Raw genomic sequence first — 25,453 nt, 5'->3', positions numbered from 1 at the left:
ATTATCGAATGGATTTAAAAAAATAAAATTCGAAACCATTCTTCCTCAAAATAATTATGTCCAGAAACTCCGGTTCGTTTTCCCACAATCCAAGCAACTATTCTTTTATCAATGCCCAATTCCAATCGCCTTTCGTTATAAAATATAAATTACCGACTAACGAGTTGTCGAGATATAATACAATATTCAATTATTCAAATAAAAATATTATACAAATTTGAAAATAAAAACTATACAGTTATCAGTTGACAATTTTACATTATGATTGTTTATTTTAGCCTCACAGTCACAGAGACAAACGACAAGCCACAAGTTGACAAGTCACAAGTGCACGACGTCAATTGATTTTAATCAAACGGGGGGCTGTTGCTGTGACAGTGGGACCGTTGGCCACACTGCGACTGGTCCAGTGGTGCGCGGCCACAGGCCGGAGACACATCCGACGGCGCGAGGTTCGGTTGGTACGAGCACCAATGGTTCTCTCCCCTCGTCTATCCTGCCGACCGTATCGTGGAATCGTGGTTCCGTTTACATCGGTTTACTAAGTCCAGACGGCCGACGGGGAATAAAAAAAAGATATAAGCAGTTAGTAATATGTCATTCGGTTTCGCGACTTCGCGATCTTGTATGGGCGCCGTGCTCCGGTGATCCGCGTATCCGTGTCCACGACGTTGGACCCATGTCCCGTCTTTCGGTCTGAACCCGACGCCTCGCCGTGCCCGTCGCCCGCGCCGGATATCCAAGCTCGCGGGTGCTCCTGTGGCCGCCACTGCAGCTGCCCGCCGGTTCGTCCGTCGTCCGCACGACGGGCCCGGTCCACAGTCATCCCCGTCCACGCCCGGGCGGCCACCGCCACCGGATATCCATGCTCGTGCAAATGGCCGACTTTGGACGTGGGCCAGTTATGTAAGGGGCCCCGCCGCACGACAGTGACGACACACCGCCACCGCCGCCGCCACCACCACTACCACCACCTCTACCACCTTCCCGCCCGCGCACGTCACCGTGAGTGGCACCGCATTACTAGTCGTCGTCGTCGTCGTCGTCACTCGGCAGTGACTTTGGACACATAATCAGACTTCGCCCGGAACGGATAGCGGCTGCGTCGCGCAAAGGTAACGTATTTTGCAATTGTTTGGAAGTTAAATTTTTTTTTTTCGATCTTGTTCGCGTTTTCTCTTGGGTGTACCCCCGGGTTCTTTCGGCGGACTCCGCACTCGGGCCACGACCTAAAAATAATTGGTCCTGAGCGATCGGTAGGTACAGTCCGACGCAAGGGACCGGACGTAGCGCTCGGAATTTTTTTTACACTCCTGTCGGCGCGCGTGAAGGTGACCTAAATACACCATCGGTGTTACGGATGTGGCGCGCGCGTAGAATGTAGAACGGCGACGTTGGCGACCGTCTAGGAGTGTGATGTAGCAGTCGTTTGGCGAAACGAGGTGGACGGAGGGCGGTGGAGTGTTGGGCGTCAGAGGCAGTGCGGTAGGGAATCGCTCGTCCAAGGGGCCACGACCGGAGGCGGCAACTGGATTTCGGTTCTCGTTCTTTACATTATGTAGTGCCGTCGCTGCCTGACCGCCTGCCCGCCCGCTCGCCCTCTCGCTCCAACGACCTGCTGCGGCTAATTCGTTATGCGCGTGAAAACACTAACGCAATACACCTGCCGCCGCTAACGGTGCGCGGTTGACGATACGCTTCAGGATTTTTACATATTATATATATTTTTTCACTCCGAGCGGGAGTGGTGCCGCGTGTGCGTGTGTGCGGAACGAACAATCGGCCGGCTGCACCTCCTTCTGGTCCGGACACGGTGGAATTGTTCTAGGAAAACGAGTGTGTGGGCCGTCGGCGACGACTACGATTGTGGTGCTGTGTCGTCGTCAACGGTGTTGACTCTAAACGACTGGGCCAGTTTGTTGTGCGAATCTCGTTCGGTAGTCGGTCAAAAGTTGTCCAGACGGTCGTGAAATTTTTCTCTTCTCGGAACGACGGAACTACCGCCAGTTACTCGGTACATGCTCGGGCTTAATGGTTATCTATTGACAACAATATTTATAATAACATAATAATTAATTATATATGTATTATTATTTATTATTTCATAATTCTTTCGTTTTGTTATCATTTATTATTGATAAGATAACATCTAGGCTTACCAAAATTTGAATTTTTCATTTTTATCATTTCGCCATCGCGTTTTAGAGGGAAATAATCGTATTCCGAACATTTCAAGCACCGTGCGCGCATGTAAGATTTCATATTAAATTTATGTATAATGATATACAGCAGCTGCAGCTGTTGCCGCCGCCTTCCAATTATTATTGTTATCACGTTTCTCCTCGGAACAACCGATTCTTTGAAAACGATTGTTGTTATATTATTATTATTGAAATATGTATTTATTATCATTTAGCGTGATACCACAATTAAAAATATATAAATATACTATTATTATTTTGCTTTGCAATAATATACAAATAATTCGCCTACAAGTGTTGAGAACGATAAAATAGTAACTCCTAATTTAAATTGAAACAAACCAATCTAGTTAAAGTGTAAAATATACATTATAAATACATGAAACCATATCAAATAGTAAAATGATTGTTAAATTTATAACTTCTCTTTTTCTAATAAGTTTTTAAATAATTGAATTTTCCTTATATTGATTATACTTTCATCTTAAAATAATTATTTTAATTTTTACCTGTTCATTCAATAAAGCCATTTTTTATTATTAAGTTAAGTACTTAACCTATATATTTATTATTTTGACATGGGTTAATCAGTTATCAGTTAATTTGTATATATAAATATAAATCTTGAATTTTCACATGAGTACCCACAGAATATATAATACATCATATATAGATAACAATTAGTGATGTCACATACCTTGAATTTTGAAAACAAACTGAATGTTTTTATATTATAAAATATAATTAATATTTAGTATGTTTAAAAGGCGTTGACAAAAAATATTTTAAAAAAATATTGTATACCCTAACAAATTTATACTAAGACAATTAAAATTTGTTAATCACTAGATGTTGCAACTACAATTGTTGTTCCATAGTTTTCTGTCCATTGATATTATAAGATTCTGAGCAGAGGAAAGTCATAATGATATGTGTTTTTAAATTTTTAACCTATTTGTATATATATTTATTGGTACCTACATATTATTATTCTCTTATAATCATAGCTAAATCATAACTAACTCAGGAATCATTGTATTAAATAATACCTAGGTATATGCTTAGTTATTAATTTCCCTAATTATCTAAATAAAATAATTAATTTTATCTTATCAGTTATCTTCATAAAATAAATAGCTATAAAAATTTAAAAAAATTGTCATTATTATTGAAACTTCAATATATATCAACAATTGTAATAGGAATTAAATTTAGTGATGAAGGTTAATTAGAAAATTGAACATATTTTACTTATGATGTTACAAAATGTATAACTTTAACCTTTGGTTTGTTTTAGGATATAACCAAAGTACTGTTGTCACTTAAAGGAAAACTTTTTACATTTTATTTTCTATATTGAACCAGTAAACATGTTTGTTGAGAGTATTAATTTCTTAACAATTCTATTTTAAATATGGTAAAATGTTTATTTTGTGTTGTTTATTTAATAATAACTTAAATATTAATATAATATTGTTGTTTGTTTTAGGAATCCAATCAGTCTATACAAAATAATAAAATGTCACGATTACATCACATTCAACCAGAAGTACGTAAAAATCTATTCCTATTTAAAAAATATTGTTTTTTAACTATACAATTTTTAATATTTATTTATTTTACATTTACAATTAAACTCACACATTTTTTTCTTTGTAAAATGTTGACTATTAATCAATTCAGTATATAATATTACATTTTGTAATCCCTTAAAAAAATATATATATATTTTACATCAATAATTAAATTTAATTCTATATTTATTTTGTATTGAAGTGTATATGGTTTTTTAAATAATATGTTCAGACTTATTAAACTTAAATGTTTGTGTTTTTAGGTATCAATTTTTGCTGTTTCTCCAAATCCTCCTCCCAAACCCAGGAAAATTAAAAGTGAACCTCCTCCTTTAAAACCAGCAATATGGCCTTCCAAGCAACCTGCAGCATCTATGCAATTACAACAATTTTTAAAAGCTCAGCGTTTGAGTCAAAAGCAACTTGTTCAAAGGGGACCTCCACCACCACTTAACAAAATGCAATATTTTGCTAATGATAGCCGTACAGAGTATCAAAAACAACAACAGGCAATGCATCAAAAAATGATGCAGGAACGTGCCATAATCAGTAACCATACTAACAATAATAGTATACGGGAAGATTCTCCAAACCCAATGGATTTTCTAGAGGTATCTATCTAGTGAAATTAAGCTAGTATTTCTTCTGAGTTTATAATTTGAATATTTGTTATTAATTTTAGATTGGAGTTCATGCTGATAATTGTATCATAAATAATATTCCGAGGGATAAACCAAGATCAAATTTTAAATCGGTAATGTGTTAAACTATAAAAGATAACCTATTGAAATAATTTTTAATTTTTATCAGTACTCAAAACCGGTTAAAACCTCATTTATTCATCTTACTATATTGCATCCAAAATTGCAAAACCTATAAAACTAAAACAATTACAATATATACAATTAAAAAAACCTATATAATAAATTGTTTTGAGGCCTGATTTTTATTATTTTATTTTAATTATTAATTTATTATGTTACTTATTTAATATAATTAAATATAGGGAGGAAGTATATCACAATCAGATTCTGGTAGTCGTCGCAAGAATGCTAATCCAAGAAAAGTAGCTAGAGAAAATGAAATTGATCCACCAGGACCCAGTGATCATTTTCTGCTTTCTCAGATTAAACAAGAAAATCTTCGTCAATCCTGTTTGTTATGTGAACGGAATTTTAGCAATAAAAATGATCTAAGTCAACATATATCTGAAGTGCATGGTATTGAACCTTCAGATTTACATAAACTAAATGGACATTTAGGTGAAGACGAAGAACTTGCTGAAAGTATGATGGAAGCTGAAACCGTGTTTTTTTGTGAAGTATGTACTAGAGAATTTCAAGACAAAGCTAGTCTTTGGTTACATATGGTTAGAGGTCACAAACAGGAAGCTGCAGTGACATGTGGAGTGTGTATGAAAATTTGTAGTGATAGTAAATCTTTAATGGAGCATGTAAATATCCAACATCCTAAAAATTGTGATACTGCTGATTCCGTACAACGTAGGTATAGATGTCAAGTTTGTGCACGGCAACATGATACCAAGAAAAAAATGATGAGACATGTGGTCATCCACACAGTATACGACAATGATGGTCAAATTATTGATCCTGATAAATTAATTATAATTAACAATAATTTTCATCCAACTAAATCTTCAAATAATGAGCATTATACAATTAGCTGTCAAGTCTGTCATAAAGTATTTCCAAGTGAAGAAAAACTTTTACGACACATGTCTTCTGTTCATCTGATGACTGGTTGTGATGATATGATTACCACAACGGCTGTTACAACCACTGGCAATTCTCAAAGTAGTTTTGTGAATCGCTGTGAATTATGTGGTGAATCATGTGGTTCTCGTACAGAAAAATGGTGGCATGTTCTTAAAGAGCACGGCACTAATGAAACGCTTATATGTCCAAAACCAGACTGTAGAAAATTATTTGTTTCACAATCTTTACAAATTGAACATCAATCTCATCATGAAACCCAAGGTGAACTTCCTAATACTTGTGAAGTATGTGGTCGGTTATGGCCTAATAGAAATGATTTTTACAAACACATAATGGCTGTACATGCCGAATGTATGCCTTTATTATGTGGTATATGTCTAAAAGTTCATGTGGATGTACCAAAACTCAGAGAACATATAAAAGAGAAACACGAACCTTTAGTATCCAAGGAGAATGCTATTTATTGTGATATATGTGGTCGCACTTATACCAAATGGTCAAAAATGATGAGGCATAGATCAATTCATAATGTTGAAGACCAAGTATCTCATTTTGTAACAGATCAATTAACTGAAGTGAATCTAAAATGTACATTATGTCCTGATACTGAATTTAAAACTGTTGAAGAAATATCTGAACACAGAAAGAATGACCATCAACTACATGTATGTGATCTTTGTTCAAAATATTATAGTGGAAACAATCATTTATGGAAGCACGTTAGTAGACAACACAAAGGTCATCCAGATGTCACATGTAGCTTATGTGCACGTACATCTGCTTCTAAAGTTCACCTTAAAAGGCATATGATCAAATATCATTCTGATCCCGTAGATCAGCTTATAGACAAATCAAATAATAGTATTTGTGCAGAATTAAATGCCATTCACCAATGTATAAGATGTGATAAAGTGTTTAGGATTAGAAGTTTACTGAAGAAACATCTTAAATATTGCAAAGGTAAAAGAGATGTAATGCCAATACCCAAAGAAAAAGGTCATTATCCTTGTACAAAATGTGGTAAAACATTTGAATATCAAACTTATTTAAATAGACATTTAAAGCATAGTCACTTAGTTCAGTACTGTGAGATATGTTCTGAAGATAAAACAGGTGAACATTTTGATAATAAAATGTTATTAATGGATCATATCAGAGAAAAACATGGAAATGATCCAGAGTTGTGTTGTGATGTTGAAGGTTGTGACAAAGTTATGAGAACAAAAGTTGATTGCCAGAAACATAAACGTGATCATGTTCGTAAAGTATTTTCATATGTTTGTGAATTTTGTGGAGATATGCATTCAAATAAAAAAACTTATAGAAAACACTTGAGGCAGCGACATAAAGAAAATACTCAGTATTTATGTGGTGTGTGTATGGAAGTATGTGTAGACAATGACGGTTTATCAAAACACTTACATGAAGCACACCCTCAGACATTTTCCAAATCAAATATTTGCCAGATTTGTGGGAAAATGTTTACTCTTGGAAGTAAAGTTGGAGAACACATAGATAAAATTCATGGAAAAAATTTAAAACCTTGCAAAATCTGTTGGAAAGTATTCAGCGATATGGATAAACTTAAAGATCACATTGAAAATCATCCAGCAAAAGAGGAATTCCCCAAAGTAGTTACTCCTGTGAAAAAACCAATAGAACCAAAACCAAAAACTCCCAAACTATATGGTCTTCCTAAAGAACTTGCTGAGCTTGGTTTCAATGAAGAGCAACAGGAGAGTTTGAAACGAGATATAGATGACGTTACTTCAGATATAAATACAAAGAGACTGAGAAAATTACATTCTTGTACAGTTTGCTACAAAAGTTTTAGATTTGAAACAGATTTATATGATCACAAACGAGAAGAGCATTCGATTATTGAAGACAGTTATATGGAAGAAGAAACTGAGCGCAAGGAACAACAGCCATCTTCTATACCAAAAAGTAATAAAACCGTGTGTGGTATATGTAAAAAAGAATGGATAAGTTTGAAACATTTTTGGCAACATTTAATAAGAGCTCATCGCACAGAAGCTGCATTCGTCTGTGGTATTTGCTGTAAAATCACTAAAAATTATGATGAGTTAGCTTTACACTTAGATAATCACCATCCGAATGCCACAGTTTTGTCGTTATTTGCTTGTGATGTTTGTGGTCGCAATCACAATGCATTTTCGAAACTACAAAAACATCGTATTATACATTCAACTGCACCACCTACGTTCCAAAAATATCATTGTGATGAGTGTGAACTAGTTTTTAATTCAAAGTCATATGGAGAGAAACATATTTTGAGCCATGGACCTGGTAGTAAATTGTGCAAAGGTAAAGATTTGTGTCAAGAAATGGATGATGACATGTTAGATGAACAAATTGAAGAGGAGGAAGAAGAAGAAGAAGAAGAAGAAGAAGTAGAAGAAGATGGTGTAGATGTTAAAATAGAAAATAAAGGTGACGATGAGGAGGAAGAAGAAGAAGAAGAGGAGGAGGAAGATGTAGAACAAAACGACGATGGAGATGAAGATAATGATAATGAACAATTTGATGATGTTGAAGACGAAGAAGACATAGAACAGAATGCAGAAGAAGACGACGACGATGATGAACAAAATGACGATGTTGATGCCGAGGAAGATAAGGTAAAGGTTGAAGCAGATGATGACGAAGAAGAAGACGTGGAGGAAAATGGTGTTGATGATCAAGATGACGATGAAGATGAAGAACAAGAAGAGGAAGAAGATGACGATGATGAAGTCTAATTTAGGTTCCTATTATTAAGTTATTGAGCTTTTGGAGTTGTTGTGTAAAACCTGTTGTTTTTCTATTTATTTAATTTATACAAAGAACTTTTAGTGACCAAACCATTTTGAAGACGATATCTTTGAAAGAATATATAATATTATTTAAAGACTGGTACCTATACTGCCACTAGCTGGCAAAACAAATACATACCTACCTAATTCTTGGTATCATTACATATTGTATATACTTTTTATACTTATAATAGGCATGGGTTTTGTTCTGTGTATTACATTTTTATATTAATATACATACATATATATATATAATTTATTTTTAACACCAAATAAATAATCATTGTATTATATTTTTGTTATTTACTGTTAAAAATGCACTTTAATACCTGTTACGCTATTTGTAAATATTCTTTCAACTTCATTGACATTGTATAGATAATACCCAATTACATATTATACTAAGTGTACGAATTTTTTTAAGTAAGAATGTACGTTATTGTAGAAATTATTTACTAAGCAAACTTATTTTTCAACCAAACTGTATGCATAATTTTATATAATCTGTGTGTAGTCAAGAATTGTCGTAAGGGTTTTTTTCTACTTGAATTTTACTTGGATCAAAAAGTATAGACGTATCTAATCAATTATACAATAAATACATAAAACCATTATTATTTTTGTTGTATAAATTAATTTATTATTGTTTTAAGTTTTGATCAATTTTTTTGAGTCCTAATTTATTACTACATGGGCTGGTTTATCCGTGTAATGTCACAGTTGATGATCACAACATAGCGGTAATTGATGAATTAAAAAAAATTCACTGAATACTGACTATTGATGTCAAAAGATCATTCCCCTTTATAGGCTTAATATGCTTTAATTTTGTTTGTTGGGGTGTGACTGGTGCGAGTAAATTCATGAATGACAGGCACAGCCGGTATTTGGACTTAAGATGTCGCTTATCATTACCTCAAGTCTTGAGAGCGACTTCTTTGCAACGTTCTCCAATGGCTATCTAATTCAAATATTAAAAATTAAAATGTTTATGTTAATTACCTTGGCTATTGTCTTTTTACGACATTATTATCAGTATTTTATCATTTTTAACTAAAATTTTACTATACGATAGAAATCTTTAATATCTACTACATCATACTCGTAGATACTAGTTATAAATTATTTTTAAAAAATGTTTGTAGCCGTTGGTATTAATATAAATATAAATTTAAACAGCAACAGTTGTATTTTACTTATAGAAATGTCTTTATCTCTATAGACTTTAGGGATGAAATAAAACGATATTTTTGTTTATTTTACTTTCTACATTTTCTGAATACCCAATTAAGCACATAACCATTGGGCATTGATTATAAATACTATAGTAGGTATAACGAATCGAGCAGTATGACTACTTCATTTTCAAAACTACTTCATTCTACCGAATGAAAACTTCTTGATTATTATATTTTATTTTATCATCATTCATAGTCTCGTAGGTAATGACATCCGTTGTAGGTAGGTACAGAGCCGTACTGTGGGGGGGGGGGTAGAGACCATGCGTTCTCGGCGCATGGTTTAAAAGAGTGCCAAAATTTTTTTTATAATATATAACAATATATGATAAATAAAATAGGGGAGAAATATTTTTAATTTTGCCCTAGGCGCCAAATCTTACCGGAACTGCTCTAAATAACACGTCTCGTAACTTATCTTAATTTATGGTTGTACACGGGGACACTTCTTGACAATAAGATCGGGGTGGTAGCAAATGGCGAAAATATCTTGAAAATACTAAAATACATCCCACTTTTTTTTCAGTTGATGGGTATGGACTATGCCTCTATGGGGTAAATCGTAAATGAGAACTGAGAAAAATTTCATATTTCCATGTGCTTTATGTAGTATTAGATGCAGTAAGCATCAGCATCATACCAATCATACCATTAATGAAATAATTTTGATTGATGATAAATGGTTTACGTTTTGAAAATAATTACTACGTAGTATTTATTAAAAAAAAATATATATCTATATTCTATTTTTTTATATAGATATTAGATATATGTAAAATAAACAAGACTTAGGTATACTCATGGTTAAATATATTTAGCCATGGGTATACTATTTAAAAATAAATTTTTTTTGATAACTTGTCAAGTATAATGTCATATTATGTCAAATGGATAAAAAGACCACCATCTATAAATTTGCATATCTCATTTCACCAATGTTTGTCTACTTGAACAACGCATTGGCATTGTGCAACTGGCCATTGTGCTTTAAACATTTCAAATGTTGACTTTTGAGTGGGCTGGCCCGCGGCTACATCGACATATATTTTTAGTACACCCAGACCCAGCTATCACACATCCTACGCGAAAACATACTTAAATTGAATCCAGAAAAAAAAATCGATAAGTGCGCGTCTGCTCAATCTGTCTACACTCTACGGGCTAGACGTATACGGTGGTACCTATAATATGAATACATTATAGTGTTCGTCGACGTACCGGGTGATGTTTGACTAATTTGTTATTTTGATATATATAATATATTATTATTTATTAATAATATCAATAATATCATACTTATATATTAACTGGATCACAATTCCTAATGTCTATATAGCATATTGTGAAAAAATGAGATATTTTTCCACAATATCATCGAACGTATTTATGATATTAGTCGAAAAAAATTTCCCTTATCTGTAGTTAATAATAATAAATATATCTAAGTACTCGTGTTAATAAAGATGAAAGTGTATAATTAATGTTAAACATGAAACTACTTAAGTACTAAGAAAATCACACAGCATGACAACAGATAAATAGTCATAGTTAGTACTAATAAAAATATTGCTTTATGAGACCATTTGAAAAACATAATCCTAAATGATGTTAAGAGGATTGGAAAATTGGAAATGATGATTTTTTGTGTCTTACATAGATTAGGACGTTAGGTTAGGTATAATATAGAAATTTAGACGTGTTTTAAATCAACGTACCAATTGATCTATGGAAGCAATAATAATTCTAAAAACAAATTTTGATTTTTTGTCAAATCTTCTTGAAATCGATTTTCCCACATTTTTGGTTGTATTCCCCTAAATGGTTTATTAAAAAATGGAATATTTCAATTTTTGTAGAAGTTAAAATCAGAAATCTTGGAAAATTTTTGTCAAAAAGATTTGACATAATTCAAATCTTTTTAGAATCCTTATTGTTCCACTAGATCAATAAGTTGTTGGAATAAAAATATGTTTAAATTTCTAAATTCCACATGTATTAGACAAAGGCAGAAAATCGCCGCTTTCCATATTCTAAAAAAATTATTGATATTTCACTTAAATAAGGTAATTAATTGAAGTTATAACATTTGCTAGCCAACCTGAAATTTATATATGTTAAAAACATTTTGTCATATCAATACTCTCCTTCTGCATTAAAACTTGTAATAATGAAGTGTTTAAGAATAATATAATGTTGTTTATTCCTGACATCCTTATTGTCTATTAATATTATCATTTCAAAAACATATTAGCACGAGTATTTTAAGTTAAAAAAAATTATATTTTGGTTAAATAAAAGGTATACAAATATATTATAGTTTATTAATCATTGACTTCACTAACACTACAAATGAGTTTTACTGTAGTACTAAAAAAAAATAGGCTCAGAGGTAAATATAGAAGTATATTAAATATAACTGTCACATTAAATGTATAGTAACTTTTATTTGTTAATAGTTTTCAAACGTTTAAAAACTATAATGGGAAAAAAAATCAATTACATATAATAAAAAATTATGTTTAAAGAAATTGATTTTATTTCCATCAGAAAGAATAACACAATAAAATTAACCAAAATAAAAGAAATAACTTTAAGGACTGCTCTAACTCTAAGATATTATAAATAAATTGTTTTTCTTTTTGAAGCAAATTTTCCAAACAAATAATTACTATTTCTTAGAAAATATGTTAAATACACAGGTTTTCTTTTTAATATGTACTTATTCAGCCAAATCCTTTCAGTCTTGAAGTCATGGTAATTTAATCATCAGGTTCTTGTGTCAATAACAAATTTGCAGCCATATTTTCATTCTTTTCACATGCAAAATATGCCTGCACAACTTGGTGTTCTGGAAAGCCTAATGCTTTCAACTGAAATAAATTTAAAATAAATTATCAATTGACAGAAGATAATATGTTTATTAAAATACTCACTCTATCTATGGCTTCTTTGTCTTGTGTAGATACAGGCACTTCATATCCTCCAACTGGTCCTCTACCAGCAGCTGCTGGTGCCGCAGCAGCACCTTCACTTGGTTCGTTCAACATGCGAACAAATGCTTCTTGGTTATTAGATATCATTTGCAACAGTGCTGGGTTGGTTTGTCCAATTTGCTGCAGTACAGAGTTTAGTAATTCGGGATTTTGCTGAACAACAGAACGCATTTGTTGAAATGTTGGCTGGTTGCGCAAAAAAGCTAAAGGATCAGCTTGGGGAACTTGGCTACTTCCAGTTGAGCTACCTGTGTCTAATAAAAATAGAAAGTAACTAAATTATATTAACAATGAAGAATAAAATAATAATACAAATTAAAGACATGACAAGGTAATGTGAGTAATTATTTTACATCTTTCATCAATCTCTTTAGCAAAAGACAAGTTATATTTTAAATAAAAACAGGAATGATAGTTCCCAAAATAAAACAGGCTTCTAACAAAATAATAAAAGTTATCAATAATAACTAACAAGATAAATATTGTATATCCTTAAAATATCATTCAAATAAACAGTTAAAAATATTTTATCTAATATTAATTTAAATATAAAAATATATAAATATAGGTACTTAAAATAAATGCTAAATAAATATAGGCTAAAATCAATGAAAATAAATATAAATTGTATATCATGAATATGGTTTAGAAGTTATAGGAGTTGCATAATGTTCTGTATGCTTTCGATTTATAGTAGACCAAGCTAAATCTGAGCTATACAATGTTGAGTCTAAAAATTGAAAATTAAAAAAGCATATTTTGCATACATTTTTGATTTTAAAGAAAAAAGGGCATATTTCTTGATTTTCATATGCACATCATGAATAATGAAAACTCGTCGAATATAAATATTTTTAAAATGGAATTCAATGTGGTGTATATATTACAAGTTTGAAAACTGCTGATCTAAAAGTTTTAAGCCCAGAATATTTTTGATGATTGGGAGGAAGAGGGTGGTAATTTGTAATTTAAATAATAACATTATATACCTTCCATTTTAAATTAATTTTCTGATAGTATGTCATATCAATAAAACTATAATTTAACAATTACCTTCACTGAGTATGCTACTTATGGATTGATTAATAGTTGGATCAGCTTGAAGTTCATCAGGTATTCCAGTAAGTAAATATTCAACTGCTCTGTCTGGATTATTGAAACTAGCTCTAAGAGCATTTTCAACCTTAAATTTAAAATGAAAACAATTTTTCATAATTTATAATAAAAGGAATAGAAAAACTATTTTCTAACCTGTGACCTTTCATATCCCATATCCATAACATTTTGAACCATTCTTTCAAATTCATCACTAGACGCAGATTCTGGTTCTGAGGCAGGTGTTTCTATCGCTGGTGAGGTTGATTGCTCTTCAACTCTAGGTTGTTCAACTGGTACAGGAGACCTGTATGAAAAATATTCATTTAAACATTTATGAAAATAATTAAAATATATTGGTAAATTTTACTTCTCTGCTGGTTTCTGAGATGTTGAAACTGATGCACTAGGTTTAGTAACACTGCTTGTGGCACTAGAAGCACCTGCAGTAGTGGCACTAGAAGCACTAACAGCACCAGCTGCTTTTGAAACCATAACCACCACAAATTTTTTTGAGTCAATGTTACAATCACTTATTTTAGTATCATCACTAAGTATTTTCCCTGAATATTGTTCACATCATTAAAAAAAAAAAAAAATAATAATAATAATAATAATAAAATATAATATTCAATAGTTATCTACATCATGCTAAAATAAACAATACTAACCGGCATATATCAACTTTTGATTTTCTGCCAAATATTCAGATCCTTTTTCAGCTTGCAGTTTTTCCTTTAACTGTCTTACCTTCAAATTTGATAATCGAATTAGTAAATGTGTTGTTTATACAATTTATATATTAATAATATACAGCATAATATATTAGAACTTTTAACATCAATATAATCATAAATTATTATAATATAATTATTTAGTAATTTCATTTGATATTAGTCTAACAACTATACTTTACAACATTTTATAAATATTGCATTTTTATTTTTTTTAAAAAAAAACAAGATAAAATACAAGATTAAATATTATTTTTTTTTTTTGGATTAAAATACCTTTCTCTAATTTTATCTTTTTTTTTTTTTAAAGGGAAAACCATGCATTAATAATTTATTAAAAATAAAATAAAATGTAACTTGTTTAAATACACTACTTTAACAATATTCATTCATTGTTTAATTTAAATAGTAAAAAATACACACAAATTAATAATACCAATTTTAAAGTTTTAACATAAAATATGATTATTTTGTAAACAAACAAGAGTAGTCTACGATCAAACTAATCCATCGCACAACCGGCATAATTTAACAAATGAAATTACTTAACATGGTCATTATTTTTATAAGCATGCAAATGCAGTCTACTAAATATATCTGATACAAAATATAACAAATGTCAAAGTTAAAACAAAAAAAAGCACAATTTTAGATTAGGTATACTGCTTTAGAACATTAGGGTAATGGTATAAATAAACTTAAAACATTAGATTTTTTGATTATAAACAGTACTTCATTTAAACGTGTACGTTATACAATTGAAAATAAAATATATTACCGTTTGATCCGAGTCGATTTCCAGTTTGAATGTTTGCTGTTGCAAATTTTTGAACGTGATAAGCATTGTTGATGCTTCCGAATACAAAACTAACAAATGATCTAAGACGTAAATAGATTCGTAAAATATACTGTGTAAGAGTTAGAAACTAGTAAAACCGATTGTATGTGTTATACAATTAACCATCAACAATGTTAATTTGATTTAACTTGTTAGAAAAAATAACATTAAAAAATTATCACCGAAAGCTATTTTTCTTCGCCGTGAATCCGTGATGTGATTGAAGCCTAAAGGCAGACAATTATGGTCAATGGGTTATAGGTACGTATGAAACATAACCTAAACTAACATTACAATACGTCATGGAAAAATATAAATTTCGAATTTCGAATTTTACAGATCTGAATTAAATAAATCGATCGAGGTGAAATCGTTAGTTGCTTAGAAATAAAAAATAATATATCAAGTCAAAAGCTGAATCCCCAAATTTAAATAGCATTTCACCGGAAGTTGGAAGTAAAAAAACTGTGGATATTATATTATCATCAGCTCTGATATCAAATGGCCATTGAATTGGCGCACGTGACGTCACGATCCTCAACCGTGCATAGTCACACCTACGACCAAATTTAATGTCAAATCATGACTATGGGTTTTTCGAATAAAAAAAATAATATAACATGGCCATTATTTTATTGTGCGCGTGCGCATTACAATCACCTAATACTATTAACGCGCAAACATACGAACAATATTTGTGGTTGTTTTACTCTCCATGACCCTTGCAAAAACCGCTAAAACGCCGAAATCTTTTCGACGGCAGTCCTCTTGCACCACACTGTCCACACTTATTTAGAATTGCAATTGCCAATTATGACGGGGCTATTTCGTTGAACAACACTCAGACAATGATTATCATCAAAAAATCGACTCGTTATGTCCACATTATGAAGAAATAAAAACAACTTGCCAATTAAATCGATTTTATTTATCGTTTAAACATTAAAATTACAATTTTAACATGGAACTTGCAAATCCTAATCGACGCAATACTACACAATTAATTTATATCTACGAAAATAGGAGCGGTGTAATTTGAGTGCATAATAACTTAATAATGTTTTTAAAATTTTAACTAACTTAACAGAGATCAAAAGTATAAATAAGTTAAAAGTAAAATAAAAATTTAACATAATATACATACATTTTGATGACAAAAAATGTATAATACGATAAACAGTATACTTTAAAATACTTAATTTTTATTTTATACAACTAAATAGATTTTTTTTTAATGCATATATTTTTATTATATCATTTAACATCATCCAATTAATTATTAAAAATATTAAATATGTAATGTATACACAAATTTAATTAATACAATATTAATGTATTCATGTTTATTTAACTGGAGAAACATTTATAGAATAAAAACATCATGATTTTACTTTTATAACTAATAGTGGATGCACAAGCTTTAAAACAACTTGTGTATAATACTATGATAAATAATAAATTATCATATAAATAAATTAAATAAAGCTTCCATAGGAATTATTTAAAAAAAAATGTATAGTAACTATTCTTTCAATGTAAAGTTTAACTCAATGTGAACAAATAAATTTTAAATATGTATAAGCTTTAACACAAATCACAAAAGGTAGTTACTATTGTTCTTTTTATAAGAAACCAACACTAAATATAATATGTGATTAGACAGCCAATTAAAGGTAGGATTGAACATTTATTCGACCAATTTGGTACTGTACTTGGGTTGAAGAACCTGTAACATAATTAGATATATGATGCATTAATTATTTTATGGATTAAACAGAAAATAAAAAATAACTAATTAATCCACAAACAAAAATGTTTTATAATAAAATATATTATTATACGTCTTAATTACGGTATTCTTGGATTTTTAAACAACATATATTTTCGATAACTTATCCAATAAATTATGTTTTTTTGTCTTAAAGACAAGTAGTTTTTCCAAATACTAGAATTAATTTTAGTTAACTTCATACTAAAATCTAAATATTAATAATTAATATGCAATTACAAGTCAAACACTAAGTTTTGTATTCTGTTTAATTTTTTTTTTGATAGAAAAGAAAAATAGTAAATACTATAAAGTAGTTCCTTGAAAATAAAAATTCTACAATTATTAGAATATAATTTCAAGATACTAAAATATTATTGCACAAATTAACAGAAACAAAACATCTAAATTTAAAGAATAGTATTTGCTTTCATATGTAAATTGCTTATTTAACTTACCCTGACAATATATTATTGAGTTGGGGTTTACAAATATAATACAAAAAATTTAAAAAAACTTAAATATTAATATATGTTTTGTATATTCCTTATATTTATTCAATATGTTAGTGGACTTTGCCCCCTGTTTGTTTTAGGCCACCATTTTTGATTAATATCTTTGTATCATTGTACATTTTTTTTAGCTACCATAGAAATATTTTTTTATATATATATGTATAAAGTTATTATTTATTCAATCAAACATTAAATTATTCTATTAAAAATGGTTACATGAAAAGTAGTTATGTTTACCTATTTGTTTATGACGTTGGTCCGATCCATTGGGAACATTTTCTGGAATAAAAACAGAGACTAGTAATGCACACATAACAAGTAGTGAACCAAAAACAAATGGTGGTCCTGGAATCATCTAAAATGTCAAAAGAAAAATGATTAATAAGTTAATATAAAAAAATCATTTAAAAATGTAATATAAACAATTATTACCGAAGAAGATGGGTTATTATTTATATTATACTTTAAATGTGTAATTATGACTGAACTATTAAGTGAATGATGAGTAGTATGAGCTATTTGCATTCCTTCATTTAAATTAACATCAAATAAATAAAATATAAATCCAAACATTGCAGGTCCTAATCCTCCACAAAGGCCTCTTACTCCAGTTACTACTCCTTGAACCACACCTAAATAAAAAAATCAATTTCCATTAGTTTTATAATTTTATTTTGAACATTCAAATAATAAAAAAATATAAGTAAAATTTTAAACCTTGCTTATCTGCATCTGAATAAATGGAAACAAATGAACTAATAGCAGGATATGTAACACTTGAAATGGCAGCCAAAAAACAGGCAGACCACATAACCCTATTAAATATAAATAATAATAATAATATGATTATATAATTACTCATAAACTAAAAATATCATAGGCTCACAAATAAATGTGGGCTTATGAAGACTTAGTACCTAAAAATCTAATAATCATCATGTAAGAGAAAAATGCCAAATATGATATAGGTTATATCTTAGCACTTGACAACCGTTATGATTAAAATAAAAAACTGTAGTCAGAAAACTATATTATATTGTAAAACCATAGTACTTGGACCCATGATTATTTTAAATCGTAACGCTGCCTAAAACCATGATTAACTGTAAGAGTTAAAATACTCAAAATTTTTTTTCTAGAATTTAAATAATTTAATACATAAGCCAAGTATTACTAATTTAAAAATTAAAAATGATATTTTTATGTTACTTTAAGTAAATATAGATTCATTATGATAAAATATGTTGTATCCAATTATTAACAAAATATTTTTAAACATTTGAAACTCTCAGTAAATAATTGTTTTTTCAATGCCATTAGATGAGTAAAAACTTTGTATAGTTCTTATAGAGCGCTTTTATTGAATATAATAAATTATTAAGTTACATAAATATATGTTTTAGTTTCAGTTATAGAATAAGAGAAACATAATATTGCATTTATTATTGTAAAATATATATAACATACCAAGTTTCTGAACCAAATCCAAACCACATAAGTTGCATGATTTCAAATACCAAACCTATCATTATTGTGTATTTAGCTCCCATCATTTTCATTATTATGCCAAGAACAGATTGAATAACTGCAGACAATAGTCCTAGTAAAGCAATAAGTAGAGATACTTTGAACATACTAAATCCCATAACCTAAAAAAAATAATTATTAAGTTAAAATATTTGGTAAATAATAAATGTATTTATTAATAATCTAATTTAATAAAATTATAATTTGAACTGAACTATTATTATTATAAACCTTTTCTACTTTAAATTAATACAGATTACAGAATAGTGAATGTATTATTTATTATTAGTAAATGCAGATATTTATATTTCATTAACAGTTAACTAAAAAATTTAAAATACATTAAATGCCAAGAAAAAGTTTAAATTGAGTTTGAATTTTTTAAAAATATGTAAAATTTATTGAGTATAGAAAATTATGATTTAAGTAACAGTTGAATTTTTTAAGTTTTTAAGATTAATCCTTTTTGAATTACACTAAAAAAACTTATCTTCTAAGTATAAATGTTAAAAATGTTGTATCTTTTTAATTACAAAATAATATGTAAATTTTTGTAATTTTAACAAATTGTTTATCTTAACATAAGACGCTCATGAAAAATTATCATTAAATATTAAATTTAAACATTACATTTTCAAGCTTGACATCTTTAATTAACACTTATGGTTAATTTATTATTTTTATTTTTATATAAGTACTGTGGATATTACTTTTGATTCCTTAAGAAAAGATAGTGAAGTATGAAAACTAATTCAATTACTTTCTATTATAAAGTGTCTTCACATAAAAATTTTTTTTTTAAAATCAATACATGATAGGATTCTTCTGAATTAATTTGAAAAGATTATTTTAAAGCATTATTATAAATAAATTAATAATATAATTAGATTTTAACACTTACAAGTCTCAAGTAAACAAATAATGAAGAGTATTCTCCTGCTTCAGGAAGATATGACAAGAATACTGTTAAGCATAATATTAATATAGTTCGATCTCGACCAACCATTCTCAAAGCCTTAAAACAAAATACAAATACGAATAGAGATATATTAACATTTTATTCTTAATAGATACTTACAACAAATGGATCTGCTTTTTTCCAAGATATACAATTAGTAGATGTTCGTTGTTTATGTGGCAGACTTTCCGGTACAGCAACAATAATGAAAAATACATTTAAAAGTGCTATTAATGATGCTAAAAATACAACAAAATTAGTATTGTAAATTTCCATAATATATGAACCAAGAGCTGGTCCAAAAACCATACTGGCTCCAAATGTTCCAGTTATCTAAAAAAAAGACGTTGAATATTTATTTTTAAAATAATTATAATTTATTTTAATTTATTAAATATTAATTTTTAAGTATATACCCAGCCATAATAGCAACTTCTTTCTTTTTCATCACTCACATCTGCTACATAAGCAAATACAACGGAAAACGTAACAGAAAATAATCCAGAAACACTTATTAAGGCAAAAAACCACCTAAAAAAATGTTAACAACTCATTAGATGCTTATACTAAATTTACTGTAATTTAATTTTATAAATTAAGTACCCAGAATCAATACACATAAAAGGTATTGGAATACAAGTGAAAAACACTGTTAATAATAGAAATAATTTTCGTCCCCAAACATCAGATAAGGCACCAATCAATGGAGCACTTAGGAATGATAGAATACCCTAAACAAAAAAAGAATAAATAATAAAATTATTAAGAATACTGGATAATTAATATAGTTTTGGTACCTTTATACCCCAAATAATACCGTTCATAAGCAAAGCATGATCTTGGAATGTATTATTTAATTTCTGTAAAAATAAATATATTTTTTTAAATATACACAATATCCAATTATGAAATACAAGCAATTATTCACAATTGACTTTATACTTACTGATATTATTGGTAAAGTTAGTATGCTCCAAGCAAAATACTCTAAGAATATAATAACCAATGCATGGTAAATTGATGGTTTTCCTATTCCTGATTTCTAAACAAAAATTAAAGACTAACATTTATAACAATATTTTAATATATTTACAATTTCTATAAGCATTAAAAGGTTATACAAGGTTAACAATGGTTAAGCAATCTCTATTGTCTATTCCTACATGTAAAAATTATAAATACAATTTTATTTTACCATTAATATTCCATCATTCATAAGAGATCTATGGCTCCGGATTACAATTCCTGACATACTCTTGTTCGTTTTCATTTTTGAACCCATTGTGGAACGGGTCTCATACTTTTTACCTTCGTTAATCGATGGAAAATACTGTTCCATTTGTGCAATTTCGAATTCAGGCAATATATAATTATTCGTTCGTCATTTTAGCTATTGAAGTTCATAATAAAATTATAATACATGTAAATACTATATAATAATTATATGTCAATTACTCAATTATAAGACTTCCATGAAATAAAAAAATTATAATTAATGAGAATTGTCCAATGACGATTGACTAATGGGTAATGGTTAATGTCGGAATAATGGCTAATAACAAGAGAAATCAGATTTTGGAAATTGTAATTTGTACGCAGTTTACTTACACAGATAATATAGTAATTATTTAGTATTTACTACCGTTAATCGTTATTCATTATTTATTAGGCATTTGATGTTAATTGGTTTTGAGAATTGATTATTTTATGTGAATTGTGAATATTGCGATCACGATGAATTTTTGATATTATTATCGTTATCAAATATCGATAGCAGCTGATAACAAATATCAAATTTGAACGTCTGCTATTGGTCAATTACCAACGAACGGTTACGGTTGATAATATATATAATTCTTTTTGTTTCAAAACAAAACGTTATAATAAAATAGGTAGTAGGTACAAATAGTACAATATGTTATATGGTAATAAATTGTGCGGTCTCGGATTGTGAATGATTGATTGTTCTATTTTATATTTCTAATAGCAGGATTGGTGATTAGATTGTGAATTTTTAATATTTAATATTTATATTTATTATTAACTATAACTAATATTTCTCTGTTCGTCAATAAAATGTTACCGGATTTTTTATGTAGACCACTGATGTAAGTATTATATACGTTTGTTTGAAACTTCTGTCTACTTTTTTGTTGATGTAAATGCTCACTTATCATTATATTCTAGTGTAGTAAAATATTCTCTCGAGACAATTGAAATTAGTAATTACCAATATTGCTATTTTTCTGGATTATTTATAATGTACCTGTTATTATTTTATAAATTGTTTTTATTATTATGGTAGATTTATGTTTACCCAAGTCAGAGATTCCCAACCAGGGTGCCACACAATTATTTGAAATATATTTTTAGTTTATAGGCCATAGGTAATAGGGTACCTCCAGATTTTTAGAAAATGACTAAGGGGGTGCCGTGAATCAAAAAAGGTTGGGAACCTCTGACCTAAGTAGTTACATTTTTTTTTTTTTATCACATTCTACTTCAAAAATTCCAATACTGCATTATTTGGTACAATTATGACTGGATTAATATCGACATATCTGTAGTTTTATAGATTTTAGACTAATAACTACTTAACTATTTTAATTTTTAATGGGTTACAATTTTATTTTTTCAGTATGTTATTTGGCATATTATATCCAGGATATATGTCATTCAAAGTGCTCAAGACAAAACGATCAACAAATTATGTATGTTTAATTATATATAAATATTATACTATTAATATGGTGTGAAATATTATATTAATATTATTATTTATGTTTTATAATTAACTATTGGATTTATGTAACATATGTTTCATTTAATTATAATTTGTAATATTTTTACTAGTACTACTATAATTAAAGGAAAAAATGTATTGTACATTTTCTGTACTAAAAAAAACCTTTTTTTCACAAAAATTGTATTATTATAAAATATTGTTTATAAATAATAAAAGAAAATAATTAACCATAAAGATTAAAAAAAGTATGGCGATAACATAACATTTGTTGAAGTGGATATGACTAATGTCTAATGAGTATATGAAAAGAAACTAGATAAGATATCATTAAGGACAAATATATATTTTTTAAATACTTTTTATTATTCTAACTGTATTAATAATAATTATATGTTTATATAGGGTATATGGCTAATGTATTGGATAACATTTTCAATGTTCACTTCAGTAGAGACCATAACAGATATATTTATTGGTCCTTGGTAAGTTGTTTAAAAAAAACACTAATATTTTAATCAATTAATTCCATCAAAGTAAAGTATTTAAAATTGTCTCGTGTTATTTAAATAATTAATTTAAAAAATATATTTAATTTTGAATAATATTTTAGTATATATATATAACATTTTACAGGCTTCCATTTTATAATGAGTTGAAGCTTTTGTTTCTCTACATGACCTATCCAACTTCAGACAGCTCTCTAACTTATGTGTACAAAAATATTATAAGTCCTTTTATAAAGCGGCACGAAAAGGTAAAGTTTATATTATTATAACTATATATTTACTTATAAAATAAATATCCTAAGCAATAAATAAAAAGTCAGGGAGCAGGCAACAGCTGCTGTACAGTAGATGTCTAGTATACATTGTTATTGAGTTAAAATAAATATATTATATATATTATACATACAGAATCTAAAATAAATTTATATCATTATTATAATATTTTTTTTTAATAATTTATTAAATAAACATGCTATACATAATACATTAAATGCTAATATATATTTAAATATATAAATTTATTTATTTTTTTATTAACTTATAAATCAATGTAACTAAATTTATCATTTAAGAATACTTAATATAAAAAACAGAAATTAATTCAGCAGAGATGGGTATTTTTCGGGATGAAAACTTAATAGTGAAAAGGTTAAACAAAAATTATAGTGCTTAAAAATTTAATAAATTTCAAATTTCCTAAATTAACTGTATTAACTATTTATTTGTATTATTACAGGCTATTGATGCTCATATAAGCAGTTTGAGGAGTGGTGGTTTACAAACCTTCATGGTAACAGGAAAAATATGTACTAACTTTTTCTTGAGCCAGGCAATAAAACTTTTCCAACTTTATGTAAGTTAATCTTAATCATCAAATTCTTTGTATGTTTAAATCTTTTAAACATTTTTTTCTCAAGGGGTTACAAGCTGTTCAATTACAAAATATTAGTATGAATATGAACACAGCAGTGATTGAAAATAGTGAACCAGATGGAGAGATTAATTGGGAAGAAGTCATTAATGATTCTGAAGATGAAGATGACACTTCTTTCAAGATGACAAGTTCTTCAGAATCTTCAACTTCTTTAGTACAAGAGGAGCCTCCTGAGTATTCCTTCTCAGACATGTATGGAAATGCACAGACAAAAGACAATGAAAAAACTTATGATCCACCATCATCTAACACACGAAGAAGGAGAAAAGCACTTTAAAAACAAACTCAAATTAATTTTTGTATTTATCATGTACCTATAAGAAAATTGTATACGTTTTTTCTAAGTTGTGTAATTTGATGTTATTTTTATTCAATAGTTTTTATAATAGTGTTGATCTCTTTTTTCATTAAACAAATATTTTTATACTCTTTTTAGTTCTTTAAACTTCTTTTGTATGGAAATGTGTATATATTTTATAATATAGTATAGAATACAATCATAAATATTAAATTGCTAATCAATTTTTTACACATTATATTTCTATTGAGGACACCATATTCAAATGTATTGGTACTTTAATACATACCTAATATGTGTTTTCCAGAACTATTTTTATGTTGTTAGTTAAAATATTAATGCGATTGACCTGTAAAAATAATATCTAGTTTATCTCATCAATTTAAATTAGTATTTAAATATTTAAACGAGATAAGCTTTCTACATTATTATTACTACATGGATGTGTTAATTTAATAATCTTATTTTGATATGAATTTTGCCTGGAATTTATCTGAAATTCATGATGTTTTTTTTTAGCAAATGGGTCATTGCATAAATTGTTTTCACTGTTAATGATATTATGCCATTTATCATCGTTCATCAATTCCACAAAAACAGATTAAAATAAGATATGTATATACTATATATTGATACTCAAATATACTTTAAAATACCGACATATCCAGTGACTCTGAACTACTTTATGTTTTAACTTATAAATTTAATTCACAATACAGTGTGAAATGCGGGTAGAGCATATTATATCTGATGTGGTGAACACTCCAATAAAATATAATATTTTGGTCTTATAATATGTGTACTCAATTTTTATCAATTGTCCAGTTCAAAACTGCAACAATAAAAAAATTAATGTATTCCAAGAAAGCACTTTATTTGATTTTTGATTAGTATATAATACTCGTATTATATTTAATTCAAAACAGTGATTGGTTATTAGTTAATAATATTAATAATTCGCTTTTTTTGAATACAT

The 25,453-nt window shown here is 28.6% G+C and overlaps 4 protein-coding genes across 7 annotated transcripts; 2 read left to right on the top strand and 2 right to left on the bottom strand.

The window, feature by feature from the left end:
* The first annotated feature begins 362 nt into the window (after nucleotides 1-362).
* On the top strand, nucleotides 363-8,944 carry LOC132921159 (zinc finger protein 836-like). 3 transcript variants are annotated; one of them, XM_060984018.1, is made up of 6 exons: nucleotides 363-1,115; nucleotides 3,499-3,618; nucleotides 3,691-3,750; nucleotides 4,039-4,386; nucleotides 4,458-4,529; nucleotides 4,782-8,944. In XM_060984018.1, exons 2-6 carry the CDS (start codon nucleotides 3,616-3,618, stop codon nucleotides 8,271-8,273), a joined length of 3,975 nt encoding a protein of 1,324 aa, XP_060840001.1. In that variant the 5' UTR covers nucleotides 363-1,115; nucleotides 3,499-3,615; the 3' UTR covers nucleotides 8,274-8,944. The 3 variants fall into 3 exon arrangements, with proteins under 3 accessions (XP_060840001.1, XP_060840003.1, XP_060840002.1); XM_060984019.1 differs by lacking the exon at nucleotides 363-1,115 and adding an exon at nucleotides 1,179-2,014; XM_060984020.1 differs by lacking the exon at nucleotides 3,499-3,618 and having other exon boundaries at nucleotides 364-1,115.
* A 3,045-nt stretch (nucleotides 8,945-11,989) lies between these two features.
* LOC132921683 (UV excision repair protein RAD23 homolog B) lies at nucleotides 11,990-15,455 on the bottom strand. Its single transcript, XM_060984843.1, has 7 exons — nucleotides 15,166-15,455; nucleotides 14,325-14,403; nucleotides 14,024-14,216; nucleotides 13,810-13,960; nucleotides 13,612-13,741; nucleotides 12,499-12,812; nucleotides 11,990-12,435 (listed from the first exon to the last, which is right to left on the bottom strand). Exons 1-7 carry the CDS (start codon nucleotides 15,229-15,231, stop codon nucleotides 12,325-12,327), a joined length of 1,044 nt encoding a protein of 347 aa, XP_060840826.1. The 5' UTR covers nucleotides 15,232-15,455; the 3' UTR covers nucleotides 11,990-12,324.
* Nucleotides 15,456-16,131: 676 nt separating this feature from the next.
* Nucleotides 16,132-21,747, bottom strand: LOC132922013 (hippocampus abundant transcript 1 protein). 2 transcript variants are annotated; one of them, XM_060985311.1, is made up of 13 exons: nucleotides 21,602-21,747; nucleotides 21,189-21,383; nucleotides 20,940-21,035; nucleotides 20,791-20,853; nucleotides 20,597-20,724; nucleotides 20,410-20,524; nucleotides 20,114-20,326; nucleotides 19,937-20,050; nucleotides 18,976-19,157; nucleotides 18,226-18,323; nucleotides 17,941-18,140; nucleotides 17,746-17,863; nucleotides 16,132-16,951 (listed from the first exon to the last, which is right to left on the bottom strand). In XM_060985311.1, exons 2-13 carry the CDS (start codon nucleotides 21,330-21,332, stop codon nucleotides 16,893-16,895), a joined length of 1,530 nt encoding a protein of 509 aa, XP_060841294.1. In that variant the 5' UTR covers nucleotides 21,333-21,383; nucleotides 21,602-21,747; the 3' UTR covers nucleotides 16,132-16,892. The 2 variants fall into 2 exon arrangements, with proteins under 2 accessions (XP_060841294.1, XP_060841295.1); XM_060985312.1 differs by having other exon boundaries at nucleotides 21,449-21,739.
* A 130-nt stretch (nucleotides 21,748-21,877) lies between these two features.
* LOC132922815 (receptor expression-enhancing protein 4-like) lies at nucleotides 21,878-24,614 on the top strand. The gene is made up of 6 exons (XM_060986527.1): nucleotides 21,878-22,101; nucleotides 22,632-22,704; nucleotides 23,142-23,221; nucleotides 23,373-23,493; nucleotides 23,982-24,098; nucleotides 24,163-24,614. Exons 1-6 carry the CDS (start codon nucleotides 22,070-22,072, stop codon nucleotides 24,454-24,456), a joined length of 717 nt encoding a protein of 238 aa, XP_060842510.1. The 5' UTR covers nucleotides 21,878-22,069; the 3' UTR covers nucleotides 24,457-24,614.
* The last annotated feature ends 839 nt before the right edge of the window (nucleotides 24,615-25,453 follow it).

The sequence above is a fragment of the Rhopalosiphum padi genome, chromosome 2, assembly GCF_020882245.1.
Source record: "Rhopalosiphum padi isolate XX-2018 chromosome 2, ASM2088224v1, whole genome shotgun sequence".
Classification (NCBI taxonomy): Eukaryota; Metazoa; Arthropoda; class Insecta; order Hemiptera; family Aphididae; genus Rhopalosiphum; species Rhopalosiphum padi.
This window is presented reverse-complemented; position numbering and strand designations above follow the sequence as displayed.